Here is a 24,447-nt window from a genome sequence, read left to right as displayed (position 1 = left end):
ATAAGGTGTGGAGGACCTACTTATTCTGGTGTGAAGAGTGTGGATTTCCCTGGCATAAGGTCAGGCTTTGCAGTATTCTTTCTTTTCTCCGGGATGGTCTGGAGAAGGGCCTTTCGGCAAGCTCTCAACAGATTTCGGCCCTATCGAATTTACTGCACAAGAGGCTAGTTGAACTTCCAGATGTCTTTTGTTAAGGCTCTGTCTAGAATCAGACCTGTGTTTCGACCTAGGGCTCCTCGGAGTTTAAATCTTGTTCTTTTGTTTTGCAGAGGGCACCGTTTGCGCCTATGCACGGCCTTGACATTAAATTATTATCTTGGAAGGTTCTCTTTTTATTGCCTCAGCACGCAGAGTATCTGAGATGGCTGCCTTGCAATGTGAGCCCCCTTACCTAGTATTCCATGCTGATAAGGCTGTATTTCGTACTGGGTTAGGTTTTCTTCCTAAAGGTTGTTTCTGATCGCAACATCCTTCAGGCAGTTGTTTAAGATTGATTTATTTTTGCTTGATTGATTTTTTTAAGTGCATTAATAAAAAAAAATAAGATTTATGTATTTTTTTGGGTTTCTATGGGGTTGTAGATTTAGTTTCTCAGTGAAAAAAGATGTTTTAAATCCCACCCTTTATGTTATTACTTGTGGACTTCACAGCTTGGGTATTAGTTCCCAGGAGTAATAGATGGTGGACTAAGACCACCTGCATGAAAGAAAACTTAATTTACACTTACCTAACAAATTAATTTCTTTCATGGTGGTGAGAGTCCACGAGACTCCACCCTGTGTTTTGTTTTTTTCCATGAGCACTTTTTTTTTTTTCCATGGTCTTTTTATGGTTATTATTAATTTTTCCTACCTCATTTTGCTTGGCTGTACATTAGACTGAGGTCAATATGAAGTTATTCAGGAGTGTGCCTGGTGAGTATTTTAAAATTAAATTTTTCTTTTGCTTCTGTGACCACATCACTTTGTATAAATTTAGATGCTTTCATCAACTATTTTAGGAGTGTACATCGGTAATCATTGCAACAATAATGGATATTTTTAAGGTGATATTATTGTTGAAATAAACTGAGATTGGCTTATGAGCATGCACATGTAGCAATATTATTACAAGCAATCTGTAGAGTGAACTTTATACTCTATGGTAAGCTAGGCTAATGAACAGGATTGTTATAACTATATGAGCACTATATGGCAGTATTGCTTTTATAAAATTGTGTTTATAGCTTTTCCTTTATTAAAGGGACATAAAATAAGTTGGGATAGAGACAAAAATATATTTACTTTAATTACCTGCCAGTGTTTGTTCAAGATATGATAAATTTGCCACATTGGTTGTGACAACCAATCAGCAGCTAGTGAGCATATCTAGATATGCTTTTCATCAAAGAATATCAAGAGAATAAAACAAATTAGATAATATAAGTAAATTAGAAAGATGTTTAAAATTGCATTCTCTTTCTAAATCATAAAAGAAAAAATGTTGGTGGCATGTCCCTTTAACATGGAAAGTAACAATTTTTGTTTTGTCGTTTCTTTTAGTTTGGGGAGACCTGTAAAAAGTAATATTTTCGGATCCCTGGGTACTATGGTCTCTAGGACCTTACAGATGTGTGTTATTATATCTGCCCAGAATTGCTGAATGCTAGGACAATCCCACCATATGTGTTGTATGGTACCCTCTTCTGTGCGACACCTCCAGCACCTACCCGTGGTGTTGGGGTATATCACTTTTAATCTTGCCGGCGTCAGATACCACCTTGTCAGAAACTTAAAATTGGTCTTGTGTACTTGGGCTGATATGGATGCTACTTTATTATTAAGGAATATGGATTTCCAATTTTTCATCGTTAATCCTATGGTGTGTTCCTTATCCCATGCCCTAGTGTATGTTGGTAAAAGATCTACACTGGTTATCTGCAATTTTTTGTACAGTATAGATGTTAAGTGTGAGGGCGTCTGATCTATATCCTTTCTTTTTAAAGGGGCAGTAAAAAGAGAAAATAACGTTACATAATTCTGCACAGTATGCAGAATTATATATGGCCAATCGTACCTGTAAAAAAAAGAAAGCAAATTAAACATTTACGCCCCTAAAAGTATACTTAACTGCAGGTGCTCTAGTGTTTTTTATTTGCATCACAGTTTCGATGTCTAATCATATCACAGATAATAGGTCATAATTAGTAGATCAGGAATTAATTTTCTATGTTTACTGACATTTTAACAACATACTCTTTGAGCTAGATACCTTGTTAACAATATAGACAATACTTCAGGGTAATAAGCAAATTAATAGACCATGAATTTATCTCAATATGGTCACTTCAAAGCATATTACAAATATGAAATTAACAAACCTGTGCATGATTTTTTTCAGACACTGTTAATTTAAATTGCGGTTTTGTTTTTCAACAGCAACTTAAAGGGATATGAAACCCACATTTTCTCTGAGCATGTAATAATAAACAACTTTCCAATTTAGGTCTATTATTTAATTTGCTTGCTTCTCTTGTAGTGGAAGACAGATTCAACAATGCACCCATGACTAAAGGGAGGTGGGGAATAACCTCAATATTATGCTCATAAAATGTGCTTAGAGTTTGTCTTTTTAATTTTACATCCAACTTTGAATATTATTTATCATATGAAATTACACCAATTTCTCTTCCTTTACACAAATTTTCTGTTGAGTTCAGGTCATAGTTTCTAAAGTTTCTGCAATTATGATATATATTTTGCTTCCATATTATGCGATTTGCTTTAGTATTCTTAACTTTCAGAATCAAACACATGAATTAACCTCTTTGTCTCTCCCTATTACAGTGAGGAGCTTGGGGAGTTCATGGAGATGAAAGGTGCCAATAGCCCTGGAATTCTTGTGCTAACAACGGGTTTGAGTAAGCCATTTATGCGTCTGGACAAATACCCAACATTGCTAAAAGAGTTGGAGCGGCACATGGAGGTATTTTAGGAATTTTCTGCCAACTAGAATGACTCATAATTTTAAAACAATGAGCATGTTGCTTGTGTGCCGTTTTAAAATATTTAAGTCTCTCATCTTTGCAGCTTCTATTAGGCTTTTTATTTCTCTTATTATTCATAAAATTGTATTGCCTTTATAAATTTTATACATAAAAATATTTACTACCAAAATGATCTTTAGGAAAAAGAATAATTTCAATATGTGCACATAGCCATGTAGAAATAATGAAATGGTTCCTTCATAGTTCTATTATTCTCTTCTTTTTTTTCCCCCTTTGTTATTTATAATGAGTACCTTTGTGAAGAAAGATACTGAATATTATTAGGTATCTCTCTAGCAGGTTTATGAAATAACCATGCTACACAGTCTCTGCTAAGCATGGCTACCATAGTGATTAAGAATTCCTAGTTTGTGGCATATCTCTTAGCAAACATAATGCTCTAGTTTGGTATGGGAAGACTCAATGTGCCTTGTGATTTTATAGGCTGTTAAAATCTATGTATATATGGCAGTGTTCTCCACAGAAAATGTTGCCAGCCGGGTGGCATTATGGAGTAGCCGGGTGGGGCAGTGTAATTTTTTTCTAATATTGTTATATCATTTTCTGCTATCCAAAGCACAAATTAATTGCATAGTTTAACATAAATGTATTTAATGATAATTTGTGCAATAAAAATGACATTTTTAATATTTGATAATTTTAGCTTAAGTTTGGCTAAAGTTTTAGCCGGGTGGTCAGTAAAATCAGCTGAGTGGTGCACCTACTAAAAAGATCCTGGGGAGAACACTGTATTATTATTATTATTATTCTTTATTTATGAAGCGCCAACAGATTCAGCAGTGCTGTCCATAGGTACAAAAATAAAAGTAACAATACAATATAAAAGACACCAGACAAAGTTTAACAAACAAATACAGGGGGAATTGAGGGCCCTGTTCCCGTGGGAATTTACAATCTAGATGTATGATAACAAATACCAATTTATGATGCATGACTCAATACCATCTTTTAGCTACTAAAATGTGAAAATGTGTAATTATCCTTGAAAAATCACAGATTTTTTTTATTTATTTAAATGATGAATATCTAATATAGTTTACTTTAACAAAGTAGATCACAACCATTTTATAGCACGAAAAACATTATAATTCTTATGGGAATTATAGGTCAAAAATGACTAAATATTTAATCTATTCATGTTACTATTTCTCCAACATAGGTGTGTCCGGTCCACGGCGTCATCCTTACTTGTGGGATATTCTCTTCCCCAACAGGAAATGGCAAAGAGCCCAGCAAAGCTGGTCACATGATCCCTCCTAGGCTCCGCCTACCCCAGTCATTCTCTTTGCCGTTGTACAGGCAACATCTCCACGGAGATGGCTTAGAGTTTTTTAGTGTTTAACTGTAGTTTTTCATTATTCAATCAAGAGTTTGTTATTTTCAAATAGTGCTGGTACGTACTATTTACTCAGAAACAGAAAAGAGATGAAGAATTCTGTTTGTATGAGGAAAATGATTTTAGCAACCGTAACTAAAATCCATGGCTGTTCCACACAGGACTGTTGAGAGCAATTAACTTCAGTTGGGGGAACAGTTTGCAGTCCCTTGCTGCTTTAGGTATTACACATTCTAACAAGACGATGTAATGCTGGAAGCTGTCATTTTCCCTATGGGATCCGGTAAGCCATGTTTATTACGATTGTAAATAAGGGCTTCACAAGGGCTTATTTAAACTGTAGACTTTTTCTGGGCTAAATCGATTGATTATTAACACATATTTAGCCTTGAGGAATCATTTTATCTGGGTATTTTGATATAATAATATCGGCAGGCACTGTTTTAGACACCTTATTCTTTAGGGGCTTTCCCAAAGCATAGGCAGAGTCTCATTTTCGCGCCGGTGTTGCGCACTTGTTTTTGAGAGGCATGGCATGCAGTCGCATGTGAGAGGAGCTCTGATACTTATAAAAGACTTCTGAAGGCGTCATTTGGTATCGTATTCCCCTTTGGGTTTGGTTGGGTCTCAGCAAAGCAGATACCAGGGACTGTAAAGGGGTTTAAAGCTTAAAACGGCTCCGGTTCCGTTATTTTAAGGGTTAAAGCTTCCAAAATTGGTGTGCAATATTTTCAAGGCTTTAAGACGCTGTGGTGAAAATTTGGTGAATTTTGAACAATTCCTTCATGTTTTTTCGCAATTGCAGTAATAAAGTGTGTTCAGTTTAAAATTTAAAGTGACAGTAACGGTTTTATTTTAAAACGTTTTTTGTGCTTTCTGATCAAGTTTATGCCTGTTTAACATGTCTGAACTACCAGATAGACTGTGTTCTGAATGTGGGGAAGCCAGAATTCCTATTCATTTAAATAAATGTGATTTATGTGATAATGACAATGATGCCCAAGATGATTCCTCAAGTGAGGGGAGTAAGCATGGTACTGCATCATTCCCTCCTTCGTCTACACGAGTCTTGCCCACTCAGGAGGCCCCTAGTACATCTAGCGCGCCAATACTCCTTACTATGCAACAATTAACGGCTGTAATGGATAATTCTGTCAAAAACATTTTAGCCAAAATTAACCCTTGTCAGCGTAAGCGTGGCTGCTCTGTTTTAGTTACTGAAGAGCATGACGACGCTGATATTAATATCTCTGAAGGGCCCCTAACCCAATCTGAGGGGGCCAGGGAGGTTTTGTCTGAGGGAGAAATTACTGATTTAGGGAACATTTCTCAGCAGGCTGAATCTGATGTGATTACATTTAAATTTAAATTGGAACATCTCCGCATTTTGCTTAAGGAGGTATTATCCACTCTGGATGATTGTGAAAATTTAGTCATCCCAGAGAAACTATGTAAAATGGACAAGTTCCTAGAGGTGCCGGGGCTCCCAGAAGCTTTTCCTATACCCAAGCGGGTGGCGGACATTGTTAATAAAGAATGGGAAAGGCCCGGTATTCCTTTCGTCCCTCCCCCCATATTTAAAAAATTGTTTCCTATGGTCGACCCCAGAAAGGACTTATGGCAGTCAGTCCCCAAGGTCGAGGGAGCGGTTTCTACTTTAAACAAACGCACCACTATTCCCATAGAGGATAGTTGTGCTTTCAAAGATCCTATGGATAAAAAATTAGAAGGTTTGCTTAAAAAGATGTTTGTTCAGCAGGGTTACCTTCTACAACCCATTTCATGCATTGTCCCTGTCACTACTGCCGCATATTTCTGGTTTGATGAACTGCTTAAGGTGCTCGATAGTGACTCTCCTCCTTATGAGGAGATTATGGACAGAATCAATGCTCTCAAATTGGCTAATTCTTTCACTCTAGACGCCTCTTTGCAATTGGCTAAGTTAGCGGCTAAGAACTCTGGGTTTGCTATTGTGGCGCGCAGAGCGCTTTGGTTGAAATCTTGGTCGGCTGATGCGTCTTCCAAGAACAAGCTACTAAACATTCCTTTCAAGGGGAAAACGCTGTTTGGTCCTGACTTGAAAGAGATTATCTCTGATATCACTGGGGGTAAGGGCCACGCCCTTCCTCAGGATCGGCCCTTCAAGGCAAAAAATAGACCTAATTTTCGTCCCTTTCGTAAAAACGGACCAGCCCAAGGTGCTACGTCCTCTAAGCAAGAGGGTAATACTTCTCAGGCCAAGCCAGCTTGGAGACCAATGCAAGGCTGGAACAAGGGAAAGCAGGCCAAGAAACCTGCCACTGCTACCAAGACAGCATGAAATATTGGCCCCCGATCCGGGACCGGATCTGGTGGGGGGCAGACTCTCTCTCTTCGCTCAGGCTTGGGCAAGAGATGTTCTGGATCCTTGGGCGCTAGAAATAGTCTCCCAGGGTTATCTTCTGGAATTCAAGGGACTTCCCCCAAGGGGGAGGTTCCACAGGTCGCAGTTGTCTTCAGACCACATAAAAAGACAGGCGTTCTTACATTGTGTAGAAGACCTGTTAAAAATGGGAGTGATTCATCCTGTTCCATTAAGAGAACAAGGGATGGGGTTCTACTCCAATCTGTTCATAGTTCCCAAAAAAGAGGGAACGTTCAGACCAATCCTAGATCTCAAGATCTTAAACAAATTTCTCAAGGTCCCATCGTTCAAGATGGAAACCATTCGAACTATCCTTCCTTCCATCCAGGAAGGTCAATTCATGACCACGGTGGATTTAAAGGATGCGTATCTACATATTCCTATCCACAAGGAACATCATCGGTTCCTAAGGTTTGCATTCCTGGACAAACATTACCAGTTCGTGGCGCTTCCTTTCGGATTAGCCACTGCTCCAAGGATTTTCACAAAGGTACTAGGGTCCCTTCTAGCGGTGCTAAGACCAAGGGGCATTGCAGTAGTACCTTACCTGGACGACATTCTGATTCAAGCGTCGTCCCTTCCTCAAGCAAAGGCTCACACGGACATTGTCCTGGCCTTTCTCAGATCTCACGGCTGGAAAGTGAACGTGGAAAAGAGTTCTCTATCCCCGTCAACAAGGGTTCCCTTCTTGGGAACAATTATAGACTCCTTAGAAATGAGGATCTTTCTAACAGAGGCCAGAAAAACAAAGCTTCTGGACTCTTGTCGGATACTTCATTCCGTTCCTCTTCCTTCCATAGCTCAGTGCATGGAAGTGATCGGGTTGATGGTGGCGGCGATGGACATAGTTCCTTTTGCGCGCATTCATCTAAGACCATTACAACTGTGCATGCTCAGTCAGTGGAATGGGGACTATACAGACTTGTCTCCGAAGATACAAGTAAATCAGAGGACCAGAGACTCACTCCGTTGGTGGCTGTCCCTGGACAATCTGTCTCAAGGGATGATGTTCCACAGACCAGAGTGGGTCATTGTCACGACCGACGCCAGTCTGATAGGCTGGGGCGCGGTCTGGGGATCCCTGAAAGCTCAGGGTCTTTGGTCTCGGGAAGAATCTCTTCTACCGATAAATATTCTGGAACTGAGAGCGATATTCAATGCTCTCCAGGCCTGGCCCCAGCTTGCGAGGACCAGGTTCATACGGTTTCAATCAGACAACATGACGACTGTTGCGTACATCAACCATCAGGGGGGAACAAGGAGTTCCCTAGCGATGGAAGAAGTAACCAAAATTATTCTTTGGGCGGAGTCTCACTCCTGCCACCTGTCTGCTATCCACATCCCAGGAGTGGAAAATTGGGAAGCGGATTTTCTGAGTCGGCAGACATTGCATCCGGGGGAGTGGGAACTCCATCCGGAAATCTTTGCCCAAGTCACTCACCTGTGGGGCATTCCAGACATGGATCTGATGGCCTCTCGTCAGAACTTCAAAGTTCTTTGCTACGGGGCCAGATCCAGGGATCCCAAGGCGGCTCTAGTGGATGCACTAGTAGCACCTTGGACCTTCAAACTAGCTTATGTGTTCCCGCCATTTCCTCTCATCCCCAGGCTGATAGCCAGGATCAAGCAGGAGAGGGCGTCGGTGATCTTGATAGCTCCTGCGTGGCCACGCAGGACTTGGTATGCAGATCTGGTGAATATGTCATCGGCTCCACCTTGGAAGCTACCTTTGAGACGAGACCTTCTTGTTCAGGGTCCGTTCGAACACCCGAATCTGGTTTCACTCCAGCTGACTGCTTGGAGATTGAACGCTTGATTTTATCGAAGCGAGGATTCTCAGATTCTGTTATCAATACTCTTGTTCAGGCCAGAAAGCCTGTGACTAGAAAGATTTACCATAAAATTTGGAAAAAATATATCTGTTGGTGTGAATCTAAAGGATTCCCTTGGGACAAGGTTAAGATTCCTAGGATTCTATCCTTCCTTCAAGAAGGATTGGAAAAAGGATTATCTGCAAGTTCCCTGAAGGGACAGATTTCTGCCTTGTCGGTATTACTTCACAAAAAGCTGGCAGCTGTGCCAGATGTTCAAGCCTTTGTTCAGGCTCTGGTTAGAATCAAGCCTGTTTACAAACCTTTGACTCCTCCTTGGAGTCTCAATTTAGTTCTTTCAGTTCTTCAGGGGGTTCCGTTTGAACCCTTACATTCCGTTGATATTAAGTTATTATCTTGGAAAGTTTTGTTTTTAGTTGCGATTTCTTCTGCTAGAAGAGTCTCAGAATTATCTGCTCTGCAGTGTTCTCCTCCTTATCTGGTGTTCCATGCAGATAAGGTGGTTTTACGTACTAAACCTGGTTTTCTTCCAAAAGTTGTTTCTAACAAAAACATTAACCAGGAGATTATCGTACCTTCTCTGTGTCCAAAACCAGTTTCAAAGAAGGAACGTTTGTTGCACAATTTGGATGTTGTTCGCGCTCTAAAATTCTATTTAGATGCTACAAAGGATTTTAGACAAACATCTTCCTTGTTTGTTGTTTATTCAGGTAAAAGGAGAGGTCAAAAAGCAACTTCTACCTCTCTCTCTTTTTGGATTAAAAGCATCATCAGATTGGCTTACGAGACTGCCGGACGGCAGCCTCCCGAAAGAATCACAGCTCATTCCACTAGGGCTGTGGCTTCCACATGGGCCTTCAAGAACGAGGCTTCTGTTGATCAGATATGTAGGGCAGCGACTTGGTCTTCACTGCACACTTTTACCAAATTTTACAAGTTTGATACTTTTGCTTCTTCTGAGGCTATTTTTGGGAGAAAGGTTTTGCAAGCCGTGGTGCCTTCCATTTAGGTGACCTGATTTGCTCCCTCCCTTCATCCGTGTCCTAAAGCTTTGGTATTGGTTCCCACAAGTAAGGATGACGCCGTGGACCGGACACACCTATGTTGGAGAAAACAGAATTTATGTTTACCTGATAAATTTCTTTCTCCAACGGTGTGTCCGGTCCACGGCCCGCCCTGGTTTTTTTAATCAGGTCTGATATTTTATTTTCTTTAACTACAGTCACCACGGTACCATATGGTTTCTCCTATGCAAATATTCCTCCTTAACGTCGGTCGAATGACTGGGGTAGGCGGAGCCTAGGAGGGATCATGTGACCAGCTTTGCTGGGCTCTTTGCCATTTCCTGTTGGGGAAGAGAATATCCCACAAGTAAGGATGACGCCGTGGACCGGACACACCGTTGGAGAAAGAAATTTATCAGGTAAACATAAATTCTGTTTTTTAATTCTTATATTTAAAATATCAAGTGAAATTATTGTTCTGACAAGGTTTATACTGTATCACTGTCTATTTGCTTATTTCAGGACTATCATCCTGATCGTCAAGATATCCAAAAATCTATGACTGCTTTCAAGAACCTTTCGGTAAGACATTGCAGCCAAAATTTTATGGTTTTGAGACTTCTGTCGTCCTTTGAACCACACATTTTGTCACCATTTGTGTTTTAAATCAATTTCATTGTTTTGATTATCTTTGCTGTGTGTTTTTTTTTTTTTTTCACTTTCCATCTCAAACTTCAAGTAATATAGCTTTACCTTGATTGTTCTTGGCAATACTGATGCCTGTTATCTCACCTCACATTTTAAGTATTGTCATGAGATGCAGGACATATGCAGGACACAGCAATGATGGTACAACTCTTATTTTATTACAGAGCATAGCAATGTACATCTAGTCAGGTTGACTTCACTAACTAACTGCGACACAGACTACCGGACCTAAGCCCCGTCCCCAAACTAGTGACATCACATCCTGCTCTCATCACATCTTCCCCTTTTTCAAAGGTGAAGCATACACTTGAATATAACAAATAACAAGGTATACGAACAGAGTATACAACAAAAAATGTTTTTCCGAACAATATATAAACAAATAGGTTCAGAAAATATAAACACATAAATTACATCCTGACTTGGACATCGGGGTAGACTACCCTAGTTCACAGTGACCATGGGATTATTCTGCCCATACTTCCGGTCACTATTCTAGCTAAAGTCAGTCCCTATATCGGGCTGGAAGTTTCACCACTCTTCCGCTTGATGTAACTTTGCATGAACTGTCCTCTGATACAGAAGATGGTGAATAAGAGTCCGCTGGAGGCAAAGATATATCCCCGCTGTGATCTTGCTGAGGGGAAGGCACCTCTCTTAGAACAGGGGATCCCACCGGCGATGGTACTGAGGCATCCAGTTCCAGACTCTCAGGTACAGGCTGAAGATGTCTTCGGTTACGGCGTGTAACCGTCCCTCCATCAGTAAGGACTATATAAGACCTTGGTTCTGGAGAGCGTCCAATTACCGTAGCAGGCGTCTTCCATTTCTTCTCATCATCCAGTTTAATTCTGATACTTTGCCCCGCATTCAGTTCCTGTAAGGGCCTGACAGAATGTCTCCTGTCGTAGAAGAAACGATAACCCTTTTTGGCCTCTTCATCCCTCCTAAGGACTTCGTCCCGAGGAACAGGGCCAGGCAGCTTGAAGACACCCACTGAGGGTAAAGTGGTGCAAATCTGGCGTCTTAGCATCAGCTGTGCCGGGCTAAACCTGGTGGCTTGAATGGGCGTCGCCCTGTATGACAAGATGGCTAGGTACGGCTCAGATTGCTTTAGAATGAATTTTGTTGTTTGAACTGCCCTTTCAGCCATTCCGTTGGCCTGCGGATAATGTGGACTTGACATGGAATGTACAAAGTCATATTCCCTGCTGAAAGCACTGAACTCTGTAGAAGCGAACTGCATACCATTATCACTCACCAGCTCCATTGGAATGCCCCACCGGGCGAACAAGCTCTTCAGACGAATGATAACGGCTTGACTTGTGATATCATTCAGAGGTGCAATTTCCAAATACCTGGAATAGTAGTCGATCACAATAAGGAACTTTTTCCCGTGCAGTTCACACAAATCAGCAGCTATTTTCTGCCACGGCCCCGCAGGCAGCGGAGTAGAAATCAAGGGCTCCCTTCTCTGAGTAGGCCGGCGTTCCCGGCAAAAGGCACATTTAGACACGTGATTTACAATGTCGGAGCTGATCCCAGGCCACCACACAGCTGTAGCTGCCCTTTCTCTGCACTTTGTAATGCCTAGGTGGCCATCGTGAATCCTGTTTAACATCTCCTTCCTCATGCTGACAGGAATTACGATGCGGTCTTGGAACGGCACCAACCCCTCCAGCTCCGTGAGCTGCGACCTCTCTGGCTGGTAAGCACTTAAAGACATCGAGGCTGCCCGGCTCTCAGGCCAGCCTTCTTTTATGTACTTTATAACCTCTTGCAGATCTGTGTCCAAATATGTCTCTTTCTTATTTCCTCCAGTTTCCTTGAAGAAATGGACTTAGAGGCCAGAACTGAATCAACATACACTTTCACATCAGATTCAGTGGAGGATTCTTCAGCAGCAGCCAGCGGGAGCCTTGATAGAGTATCCGCCACAACCAGTTGTTTCCCCGGCACATGCACTGCCTGAACATTGAACCTGAGCAGTCTCATTAAAAGTCTCTGGCATCTTAAGGGTGTTTTGTCGATATCATAAGAGTTGATTAGAGGGACTAGCGGTTTGTGGTCAGTCTCCAGACTAAATTTCTCCAAACCCACTAGATAACGCTGAAAGCGCTCACAGGCCCAAACTGCAGCCGGGCACTCTTTCTCAATTTGAACGTATTTTGACTCTGCAGCCGTCAGTGTGCGGGAACAGTAGGCGATGGGCTGTAGTTTATTTTCATTTAACTGCAGGAGAGCAGCCCCCAACCCATAACTGCTTGCATCAGCACTAACCACAGTCTTTTTGGAAGGGTCGTAGAACCCCAGCACTGGGGCAGACCCCCAGCAGGGACTTGGTCTGCATAAAAGCTTTTTCTTGTGAAGGTCCCCAGACCCAGGCAACGTCTTTCTTTAGCAACTCTGTGATAGGGTGTAGAACTGTTGATAAATTTGGAAGAAACTTGCCCACATAATTTACAAGGCCCAATATCTGTCTCAGCTCATGTACATCAGAAGGACTTTTCATCTGTTCAATAGCACAAATTTTCTCGGGGTCTGGCTTGATGCCATCCCCATTGATAATATGCCCAAAGTAACATAATTCAGTTTTCCTAAAATGGCATTTCTCTTTATTTAACTTCAGCCCAGACTCTTTGATAGCCTGCAGCACACAACTTAAACGCTGATTATGCTCCTCTGCTGTAGACCCATACACCAGAATGTCGTCCATGACGACTGCCGTACCCACGTGGTCACTTAGGAGAGAACTCATTTCCCTTTGAAAAATGTCTGGGGCAGAGGATATCCCGAAGGGGAGTCTGCAGAAGCAAAACCGACCTACCGGTGTGATAAAGGTAGTCAGTTTGCGGCACTTTGGATCCAGGGGGATCTGCCAAAAGCCGCTAGAAGCGTCTAATGTAGAAAAGAACTTTGCCCCAGCCAACTTTGGAGCTATGTCTTCTAATGTCGGCAGCACAAATCTCTCTCTCTTCACTGCCTCATTCAACCTTTTCAGGTCCACACAGATGCGCACCTTTCCATTTTTCCTTGCAACCGGAACAATCGGGGCACACCAGTCAGTTGCTCCAACAACCTCTTCAATAACCCCCATAGACTTCATGCGCATAAGCTCCTTCTCTACTTGAGGCATGAGCGGGAACAGAATTCTATGGGGAGTAGAAATACTGTATGGGACTGCGTCACTTTTAAGTGCTATATGAACTGGCTTGCAATTCAGTAGGCCCAATTCGCCAAACATATCTTCGGAGATCTCATTTACTCTGGCCACGAGGCCCAAATCACAGGCTGCTTTTCTTCTGTTAAGTGTGATCAGTCCACGGGTCATCATTACTTCTGGGATATTACTCCTCCCCAACAGGAAGTGCAAGAGGATTCACCCAGCAGAGCTGCATATAGCTCCTCCCCTCTACGTCACTCCCAGTCATTCTCTTGCACCCAACGACTAGATAGGATGTGTGAGAGGACTATGGTGATTATACTTAGTTTTATATCTTCAATCAAAAGTTTGTTATTTTAAAATAGCACCGGAGTGTGTTATTACCTCTCTGGCAGAGTTTGAAGAAGAATCTACCAGAGTTTTTGCTATGATTTTAGCCGGAGTAGTTAAGATCATATTGCTGTTTCTCGGCCATCTGAGGAGAGGTAAACTTCAGATCAGGGGACAGCGGGCAGATGAATCTGCATAGAGGTATGTAGCAGCTTTTATTTTCTGACAATGGAATTGATGAGAAAATCCTGCCATACCGATATAATGTCATGTATGTATACTTTTACTTCAGTATTCTGGAGAATGGTACTTCACTAGAATTATACTGTAAGAATTACATAAAGCTGTTTACTAACTAGAAATTATGTTTAACGTTTTTGCTGGAATGTAAAATCGTTTTCATTTGCTGAGGTACTGAGTGAATAAATGTTTGGGCACTATTTTTCCACTTGGCAGTTGCTTAATCTTTTTTCTGACAGTTTCTGTTCTCTCTCACTGCTGTGTGTGAGGGGGAGGGGCCGTTTTTTTGGCGCTTTTGCTACGCATCAAATATTTCAGTCAGTAGCTCATTGTATTTCCTGCATGATCCGGTTCATCTCTACAGAGCTCAGGGGTCTTCAAAACTTATTTTGAGGGAGGTAATTTCTCTCAGCAGAGCTGTGAGAATTATAGTTGACTGAAATAAAAAACGTTTATTCTGTAATTGGTTTCCTGCTTTCAGAATTTGTTATCTTTGCTAATGGGATTAAACCTTTGCTAAAGTTGTGTTGTTTACACTATAACTGTTTTCAATTTATTAATTTTCAACTGTCATAGATCTTCTGTGCTTCTTAAAGGCACAGTACGTTTTTAATATTATTCTAATTGAATTGTATTCCAAGTTGCAAGTTTATTTGCTAGTGTGTTAAACATGTCTGATTCAGAGGATGATGCCTGTGTCATTTGTTGCAATGCCAAAGTGGAGCCCAATAGAAATTTATGTACTAACTGTATTGATGCTACTTTAAATAAGAGTCAATCTGTACAAATTGAACAAATTTCACCAAACAACGAGGGGAGAGTTATGCCGACTAACTCGCCTCACGTGTCAGTACCTGCATCTCCCGATCGGGAGGTGCGTGATATTGTAGAGCCGAGTACATCTGGGCGGCCATTACAAATCACATTACAGGATATGGCTACTGTTATGACTGAAGTTTTGGCTAAATTACCAGAACTAAGAGGTAAGCGTGATCACTCTGGGGTGAGAACAGAGTGCGCTGATAATATTAGGGCCATGTCAGACACTGCGTCACAGGTGGCAGAACATGAGGACGGAGAACTTCATTCTGTGGGTGACGGTTCTGATCCAAACAGACTGGATTCAGATATTTCAAATTTTAAATTTAAACTGGAAAACCTCCGTGTATTACTAGGGGAGGTGTTAGCGGCTCTGAATGATTGTAACACAGTTGCAATACCAGAGAAACTGTGTAGGTTGGATAAATATTTTGCGGTACCGGCGAGTACTGAGGTTTTTCCTATACCTAAGAGACTTACTGAAATTGTTACTAAGGAGTGGGATAGACCCGGTGTGCCGTTCTCACCCCCTCCGATATTTAGAAAGATGTTTCCAATAGACGCCACCACACGGGACTTATGGCAAACGGTCCCTAAGGTGGAGGGAGCAGTTTCTACTTTAGCTAAGCGTACCACTATCCCGGTGGAGGATAGCTGTGCTTTTTCAGATCCAATGGATAAAAAATTAGAGGGTTACCTTAAGAAAATGTTTGTTCAACAAGGTTTTATATTGCAACCCCTTGCATGCATTGCGCCGATCACGGCTGCAGCGGCATTCTGGATTGAGTCTCTGGAAGAGAACATTAGTTCAGCTACTCTGGACGACATTACGGACAGGCTTAGAGTCCTTAAACTAGCTAATTCATTCATTTCGGAGGCCGTAGTACATCTTACTAAACTTACGGCGAAGAATTCAGGATTCGCCATTCAGGCACGCAGGGCGCTGTGGCTAAAATCCTGGTCAGCTGATGTTACTTCTAAGTCTAAATTGCTTAATATACCTTTCAAAGGGCAGACCTTATTCGGGCCCGGGTTGAAAGAGATTATCGCTGACATTACAGGAGGTAAAGGCCATGCCCTGCCTCAGGACAAAGCCAAAGCTAAGGCTAGACAGTCTAATTTTCGTTCCTTTCGTAATTTCAAAGCTGGAGCAGCATCAACTTCCTCTGCACCAAGACAGGAAGGAGCTGTTGCTCGCTACAGACAAGGCTGGAAACCTAACCAGTCCTGGAACAAGGGCAAGCAGACCAGGAAACCTGCTGCTGCCCCTAAAACAGCATGAATTGAGGGCCCCCGATCCGGGATCGGATCTAGTGGGGGGCAGACTTTCTCTCTTCGCCCAGGCTTGGGCAAGAGATGTCCAGGATCCCTGGGCGCTAGAGATAATATCTCAGGGATACCTTCTGGACTTCAAATACTCTCCTCCAAGAGAGAGATTTCATCTGTCAAGGTTGTCATCAATCCAGACAAAGAAAGAGGCGTTTCTACGCTGCGTACAAGAGCTCTTGTTAATGGGAGTAATCCATCCTGTTCCACGATCGGAACAGGGACAGGGGTTTTACTCAAATCTGTTTGTGGTTCCCAAAAAAGAGGGAACTTTCAGACCAATCCTGGACTTAAAGATCCTAAACAAATTCCTAAGAGTTCCATCGTTCAAGATGGAGACTATTCGGACAATTTTACCCATGATCCAAGAGGGTCAGTACTTGACCACTGTAGATTTAAAAGATGCCTACCTTCACATACCGATTCACAAAGATCATTACCGGTACCTAAGGTTTGCCTTCCTAGACAGGCATTACCAGTTTGTGGCTCTTCCATTCGGATTGGCTACAGCTCCAAGAATCTTCACAAAGGTTCTGGGTGCTCTTCTGGCGGTACTAAGACCGCGGGGAATCTCGGTAGCTCCATACCTAGACGACATTCTGATTCAAGCTTCAAGCTTTCAAACTGCCAAGTCTCATACAGAGTTAGTACTGGCATTTCTAAGGTCACATGGATGGAAGGTGAACGAAAAGAAAAGTTCACTCGTTCCACTCACAAGAGTTCCCTTCCTGGGGACTCTTATAGATTCTGTAGAAATGAAGATTTACCTGACAGAGGACAGGCTAACAAGACTTCAAAGTGCTTGCCGCACCCTTCATTCCATTCAACACCCGTCAGTGGCTCAATGCATGGAGGTAATCGGCTTAATGGTAGCGGCAATGGACATAGTACCCTTTGCACGCTTCCACCTCAGACCACTGCAACTGTGCATGCTAAGTCAGTGGAATGGGGATTACTCAGACTTATCCCCTTCTCTGAATCTGGATCAAGAGACCAGAAATTCTCTTCTATGGTGGCTTTCTCGGCCACATCTGTCCAGGGGGATGCCATTCAGCAGACCAGACTGGACAATTGTAACAACAGACGCCAGCCTTCTAGGTTGGGGTGCCGTCTGGAATTCTCTGAAGGCTCAGGGACAATGGAGTCAGGAGGAGAGTCTCCTGCCAATAAACATTCTGGAATTGAGAGCAGTTCTCAATGCCCTCCTGGCTTGGCCCCAGTTGACAACTCGGGGGTTCATCAGGTTTCAGTCGGACAACATCACGACTGTAGCTTATATCAACCATCAGGGAGGGACAAGAAGCTCCCTAGCTATGATGGAAGTATCAAAGATAATTCGCTGGGCAGAGTCTCACTCTTGCCACCTGTCAGCAATCCACATCCCGGGAGTGGAGAACTGGGAGGCGGATTTCTTAAGTCGTCAGACTTTTCATCCGGGGGAGTGGGAACTCCATCCGGAGGTCTTTGCCCAAATACTTGGACGTTGGGGCAAACCAGAGATAGATCTCATGGCGTCTCGACAGAACGCCAAGCTTCCTCGTTACGGGTCCAGATCCAGGGATCCAGGAGCAGTCCTGATAGATGCCCTGACAGCACCTTGGGACTTCAGGATGGCTTACGTGTTTCCACCCTTCCCGATGCTTCCTCGATTGATTGCCAGAATCAAACAAGAGAGAGCATCAGTGATTCTAATAGCTCCTGCGTGGCCACGCAGGACTTGGTATGCAGACCTGGTGGACATGTCATCCTGTCCACCTTGGTCTCTACCTCTGAAACAGGACCTTCTGATACAGGGTCCCTTCAAACATCAAAATCTAACTTCTCTGAAGCTGACTGCTTGGAAATTGAACGCTTGATTTTATCAAGACGTGGGTTTTCCGAGTCAGTTATTGATACCTTAATACAGGCTAGGAAGCCTGTTACCAGAAAGATTTACCATAAGATATGGCGTAAATACCTATATTGGTGTGAATCCAAAGGTTACTCTTGGAGTAAGGTTAGGATTCCTAGGATATTGTCTTTTCTACAAGAAGGTTTAGAAAAGGGTTTATCTGCTAGTTCATTAAAGGGACAGATCTCAGCTCTGTCCATTCTGTTACACAAACGTCTGTCAGAAGTTCCTGACGTCCAGGCTTTTTGTCAGGCTTTGGTCAGGATTAAGCCTGTGTTTAAAACTGTTGCTCCACCATGGAGTTTAAACCTTGTTCTTAATGTTTTACAGGGCGTTCCGTTTGAACCCCTTCATTCCATTGATATAAAGTTGTTATCTTGGAAAGTTCTATTTTTAATGGCTATTTCCTCGGCTCGAAGAGTCTCTGAATTATCAGCCTTACATTGTGATTCTCCTTATTTGATTTTTCATTCGGATAAGGTAGTTCTGCGTACTAAACCTGGGTTCTTACCTAAGGTAGTTACTAACAGGAATATCAATCAAGAGATTGTTGTTCCTTCCTTGTGCCCAAATCCTTCTTCAAAGAAGGAACGTCTACTGCACAACCTGGATGTAGTCCGTGCTCTGAAATTTTACTTACAGGCAACTAAGGAATTTCGACAAACGTCTTCTCTGTTTGTCGTTTACTCTGGGCAGAGGAGAGGTCAAAAAGCTTCTGCTACCTCTCTTTCTTTTTGGCTTCGTAGCATAATTCATTTAGCTTATGAGACTGCTGGACAGCAGCCTCCTGAAAGAATTACAGCTCATTCTACTAGAGCTGTGGCTTCCACTTGGGCCTTCAAGAATGAGGCCTCTGTTGAGCAGATTTGCAAGGCTGCAACTTGGTCTTCGCTTCATACTTTTTCCAAATTTTACAAATTTGACACTTTTGCTTCATCGGAGGCTATTTTTGGGAGAAAGGTTCTTCAGGCAGTGGTTCCTTCTGTATAAAGAGCCTGCCTATCCCTCCCGTCATCCGTGTACTTTTGCTTTGGTATTAGTATCCCAGAAGTAATGATGACCCGTGGACTGATCACACTTAACAGAAGAAAACATAATTTATGCTTACCTGATAAATTCCTTTCTTCTGTAGTGTGATCAGTCCACGGCCCGCCCTGTTTTTAAGGCAGGTAAATATTTTTTAATTTATACTCCAGTCACCACTTCACCCTTGGCTTTTCCTTTCTTGTTGGTCCTTGGTCGAATGACTGGGAGTGACGTAGAGGGGAGGAGCTATATGCAGCTCTGCTGGGTGAATCCTCTTGCACTTCCTGTTGGGGAGGAGTAATATCCCAGAAGTAATGATGACCCGTGGACTGATCACACTACAGAAGAAAGGAATTTATCAGGTAAGCATAAATTATGTTTTCTGCTCAATAAATTGGTAACACACTGGCCTCGAATCACATGCACCCACATGGTGAATTTTCTTTGCTTTTACTCACAGCTGGCAAGAAATTTCCCCACACAATCAATGCGGCCACCGGGACTATGGACATTTGTAGTAACCTTCGCCAGCTGGGGCTGTCGAGGCAGTTTCATAAATGCAGCAAAAGACATTACAGTGATATCTGCTCCTGTGTCAATCTTAAAATCAACTTTGTCTCCCAATACAGTTCCACAACAGACCCCACAAAAGACACTTCCTGACCCTCTTGGTCACTGTCCACATGCATCTCCTTAATGTATTCAGTTTTACACACCACTTAAAAATGGCCCATTCTGTTACATTTTCTGCATCTTTTATCTCTGGCCGGGCATATAACACTCATGGGCACGGTAGCACCGTGTGCATCGGGCATGCTGCGCCCATCCACTTCTAGGTCTATCCATTATTTTAGATCTACCGCTCACACTGTGCCTTTCACTAGCAGTTTTTCTGGACTGTTGCACTTTATCCACAATAATCTCAGACCTCAGATCAGCACTTTGCTTTTTCACCAGTTCACTCTGGCGGGCCATCCTAATAGCCCCATCTAATGTTAAATCAGGCTCTAACTGCAGCTTCAGTGAGACTTCAGCATCTGCAATCCCAGTAACTATTCTGTCTCTGATTTGCTCTTCTTTAGCAACAACAAACTCACAGAATTCAGCTAGTTCATACAGGCTGCGCACAAATGACTTCACAGATTCTCCCACACGCTGGGCACGTTTGTGAAAACAAGCTCTCTCATGAATCACATTTCTTTTGGGCACAAAGTGGGCACTGAATTTATCCATAACTATATCAAAGTTAAATTCTTCCCCTTCTTGGAAAGTAAAAGCATTGAACACTGGCTCCACATCTTTCCCCATAGAGTATAAAAGAGAATTAACTTGTACTTCACCACTCTCCTTGTTCAGTTTGGAAGTAATCCTGAAGCGCTGAAACCGCTGATGCCATGTGGGCCAAGCTGCAGGCTGAGAGAAGTCAAAAGGCTCAGGTGGGGTAAACTTTGACATTGTCATCGATCAGGAACAGAAGCGCAGGCCAGAACTTCTGACACCATGTCATGAGATGCAGGACACAGCAATTTTGGTACAACTCTATTTTATTACAGAACATAGCAATGTACATCTAGTCAGGTTGACTTCCCTAACTAACTGCGACACAGACTACCGGACCTAAGCCCCGCCCCCAAACTAGTGACATCACATCCTGTTCTCATCACAAGTATCTTTCTACAAATCAGGAGCAAAATTACCCTTTAGATGTCTTGTGATCAATAAAAATGGTGAATACTTAACTACACAACAAGCTAAGATAAATAAAAACGAAGGAGCAAGGAAACTGTCATACACTCTTAATACATATTAAGCAACACAAACTTGAGACCTCTCATTATGAAGCCTGTTATGTCTTATGAGCTTTATAGATCAATGATTACCAACATTTTATGCTTTGAGACACTCTTCGTGTATTTTTTAAATGTATGTGCTGTCCCGATTAGTTGCATATGACTGACACCTCAAGGATTATTATTGTAATACCATTATAAAAAAAGTTTTTGAAGGATATACAGACACTATTACACATGCCTCCATTATTCTCAAAAAAATATTTTATAAGCAATATATTTTTCTGCTCTCAGTCAGCATTTTTGGCTTGGAATCAGTGTGCTTGATATATTATTATATGGTTAATATTAAACTGGTAGTTATGTAGCTTACTACATCCTTTCATATGACATGGATGGGGGTTAAATCTGTGTTTATATAATGTAAATATCTAGGTGATTTTTAGTTATATGTATTTGTGTGTGTGTATGAGCTATTGAATGCAGGTGTTTGTAATAAATGTAAATATGCTCCATGCACAGTAAAAGCTATAATTGAAAGTTATTTATGTTACTAGAAATATTTTTGCTAATGCATGTGTGTTGTAAAAAAAAATGCCTCTATTCAAAATTGAAACACATTAATGTGCATTTCAGTTTTGAGTTTGATGTCCCATTAAAGGGACGGCCTTGTGAATGCTAAGATGTGGAACTTTTGTTAGGTTTATATACATTTCTGTTTGTGCTATTGCATTGTCTTTTTATCATGCATTTGTTAATTATGCAAATCTACTATATTTACTGTTCCTTTTAAGTACTGGCTATAGTAAACATGACCAGCATAAGTAATGACACTCCCAGTGGGATTTAGGAGAGATAAATTGTTTATTTTCATTGGTGCTTTTAAGTTTTGGGCTTTGGTAAAAAGACAGAGATAATATAAATATTGCATACATGTGTACAAAAAGTGATAAAATAATGATACCTGATTTCCCTGCAAGAACAACATATTTAAATGGGTGACAGTTTGAAAGAAAGAAAAAACGCTTTTTCATATACAAACATAAACATGATCATACATTTTATACCCTGCAGTTGGTATAACAAGTCAATGGAAATATGGTAAGTGGAAAATAATTTTACAGTACACTGTCCCTTTAAAGATAGTAAAGAAAAAAAGCTGCAGTCTCAAAATGTAATATTTCCTTCTTAATATGAGGAGAGTCCACGGCATCACTCCTTACTGTTGGGAAATACTGAACCTGGCCACCAGGAGGAGACAAAGACACCCCAGCCAAAGGCTTAAATACTCCCCCTACGTCCCTCATATCCCAGTCAATCTTTGTCTTTCATCACTGGAGTTGGCAGAGAAGTGTCAGAAGTTTGAGTAGTTCCTTTTAAGGGAAACCCATCAAAATGGAACTGGAGTTTTAAGTAGTTGTGTCAGCCTCTCAGTGAGAGCATTGACGAATGTTAGAGTCTGGAAGTGCAGGAGGAGTCTTTCTGCGAACGCATACAGACTCGTATTTACAGCTCCTTAGCAATCCGTGTTGATGAGTTTCACTGCCTGCTTCCATCACTGAAGTCCATGTCAGGAGTGATGATACAAGACTGTCATACTTGAGAGGCTGTGTTTCTGTTCCACGGCATAGATTCCGGTAAGATTGTTTCATTTATTTTATACACATATGATAACGCAAGAAGAGTTAATATCTCCGGAGGGGGATTATTGAACAGTGGGGATTAATCACATAAGTTTATTTGATTATGCTGCAACATGTGTGAGGTGAGGCTCAGACAGCTGTTGGAACATACAGGGTTTTTACTTTTGTTTTTGGGAGCTGTGCAGCCTGAAAGGCTTGGCACGCTTTTTTGCCATTATAGCAGGGGCGGTCCTGCATGGCACTCCACGCGACCGGGTGTGGTCACACTTATTTCCTTTTTCCTGACTGTGCGGTTTACCGGAGAAGGAGCGGTTTCTCTGTTTGGCCTGGGTCATAGGAGGTGGTGAGTGCCCCAGCCATTGGGGGTATAAAGGTGCCGTTTTTTCTTATTAATCAATAGTCTGCTTTGTAAGGGCAAGCTATGGAGGATTCTGATGCGTTAGAAGGTACTCCCTCTTTACCTAAGTCTAATACCTGTCTATAATGTGAGGAGGCCGCGGTATACCCGCCCACTCAACTATGTTCCACATACCTTGATAAAGTAATCGTGTCAAAGAATGTTAATATGTTTGATACCACTGAGTCGTCCACCTCTGAGGAGTCTCCGTCCCGTGAGTTGCGCACCCTACAGTCATCTCCTAATACACATGTAGCATCCCGTAGCACTCCTAATCCTCCATCTGGAGGGGGCCTTTTACCGCCAGACTTTACTGAGCAGTTACAAACTACAGTGTCTGCGGCCTTTAGTGCTTTACCTCGTCCTGCTAAGCACAAGCGAAAGGTCAAATATTGCTAACCTTCCCAGGGGTCATCTACTAGCTTATTGGATTTATCTGATACAAGATTATCCAATGATGAAGGCGCCTCTGACACTTCAGAGGGCGCTCTTTCTGGGTCGGAATCTGCTGCCTCTAAACCTCCAGCTGCGGAGGAACCAGACTTTAGATTTAGGATTGAGCATTTACGATTTCTGTTGAAAGAGGTTTTGGCTACGTAAGAGGTTCCAGAGCCCAAATTGCCTGAGCAACCTTTGATTCCTAAGTTAGATAAGGTCTACGAGGACAGGGTTGTACCACAAACTTTCCCGGTTCCTGTAAAGATGGAGAACATTATTAAGAATGAATGGGAAAGGATTGCTTCTTTGTTTTCCCCTTCTTCCTTTAAGAAATTGTTCCCGGTCCCGGACTCTCAATTAGAGATGTGGGGTTCCATCCCTAAGGTGGATGGCGCTATCTCCACGCTTGCTAAACGCACTACTATCCCGCTTGAGGATAGTTCGTCGTTTAAAGAGCCCATGGATAAGAAGATAGAAACTCTGTTAAGAAAGATGTTTCAACATACGGGATATTTGTTTTAACCGGCAGCGGCTGTTGCTGCGGTTGCTGGAGCGGCTTCCTACTGGTGCGACTCCTTATCTGAGTTGATCGAGGTGGAGGGTCCCTTCGACGTGATCCAGGAAAGCATTAAGGCCTTAAGGGTGGCTAATTCTTTTATTTGTGATGCAAATATGCAAATTATTTGCCTCTGGCTGAAGTCCTGGTCTGCAGACATGACTTCTAATTCCACACTTCTTTCTCTCCCCTTTAAGGGGAAGATTTTATTTGGACCAGGCCTGGACTCTATTATCTCCACGGTTACTGGAGGCAAAGGTACCTTTTTACTGCAGGATAAGAAGAATAAGCCTAAGGGACAAGGTCCAAATTTTCGTTCCTTTCGTTCTGATAAATCCCAACGTCAGCAACCCTCCACAAAGCCCGAGCAATCCAAGGAGAGCAAGAAGCCCGCCGAGACAAAGTCGGCATGAAGGGGCAGCCCCCAATCCGGCTCTCGATCACGTAGGGGGGCAGATTGTCGCTCTTTTCAGAAGCTTTGTTTGGGGACGTGCAAGA

At 42.3% G+C, this 24,447-nt stretch overlaps 1 protein-coding gene across 2 annotated transcripts in view; it reads left to right on the top strand.

The window, feature by feature from the left end:
• The window catches only part of ARHGEF7 (Rho guanine nucleotide exchange factor 7), a 657,452-nt gene that overhangs the window by 494,498 nt on the left and 138,507 nt on the right, over positions 1 to 24,447 (top strand). For both annotated transcript variants that reach the window (XM_053707777.1, XM_053707776.1), the window contains exons 10-11: positions 2,826 to 2,964; positions 10,145 to 10,204. In XM_053707777.1, coding sequence (XP_053563752.1) covers positions 2,826 to 2,964; positions 10,145 to 10,204 — 199 coding nt within the window. The remainder of the gene's footprint in view (positions 1 to 2,825; positions 2,965 to 10,144; positions 10,205 to 24,447) is intronic.

This window comes from Bombina bombina, chromosome 3 (genome assembly GCF_027579735.1).
Source record: "Bombina bombina isolate aBomBom1 chromosome 3, aBomBom1.pri, whole genome shotgun sequence".
Classification (NCBI taxonomy): Eukaryota; Metazoa; Chordata; class Amphibia; order Anura; family Bombinatoridae; genus Bombina; species Bombina bombina.
This window is presented reverse-complemented; position numbering and strand designations above follow the sequence as displayed.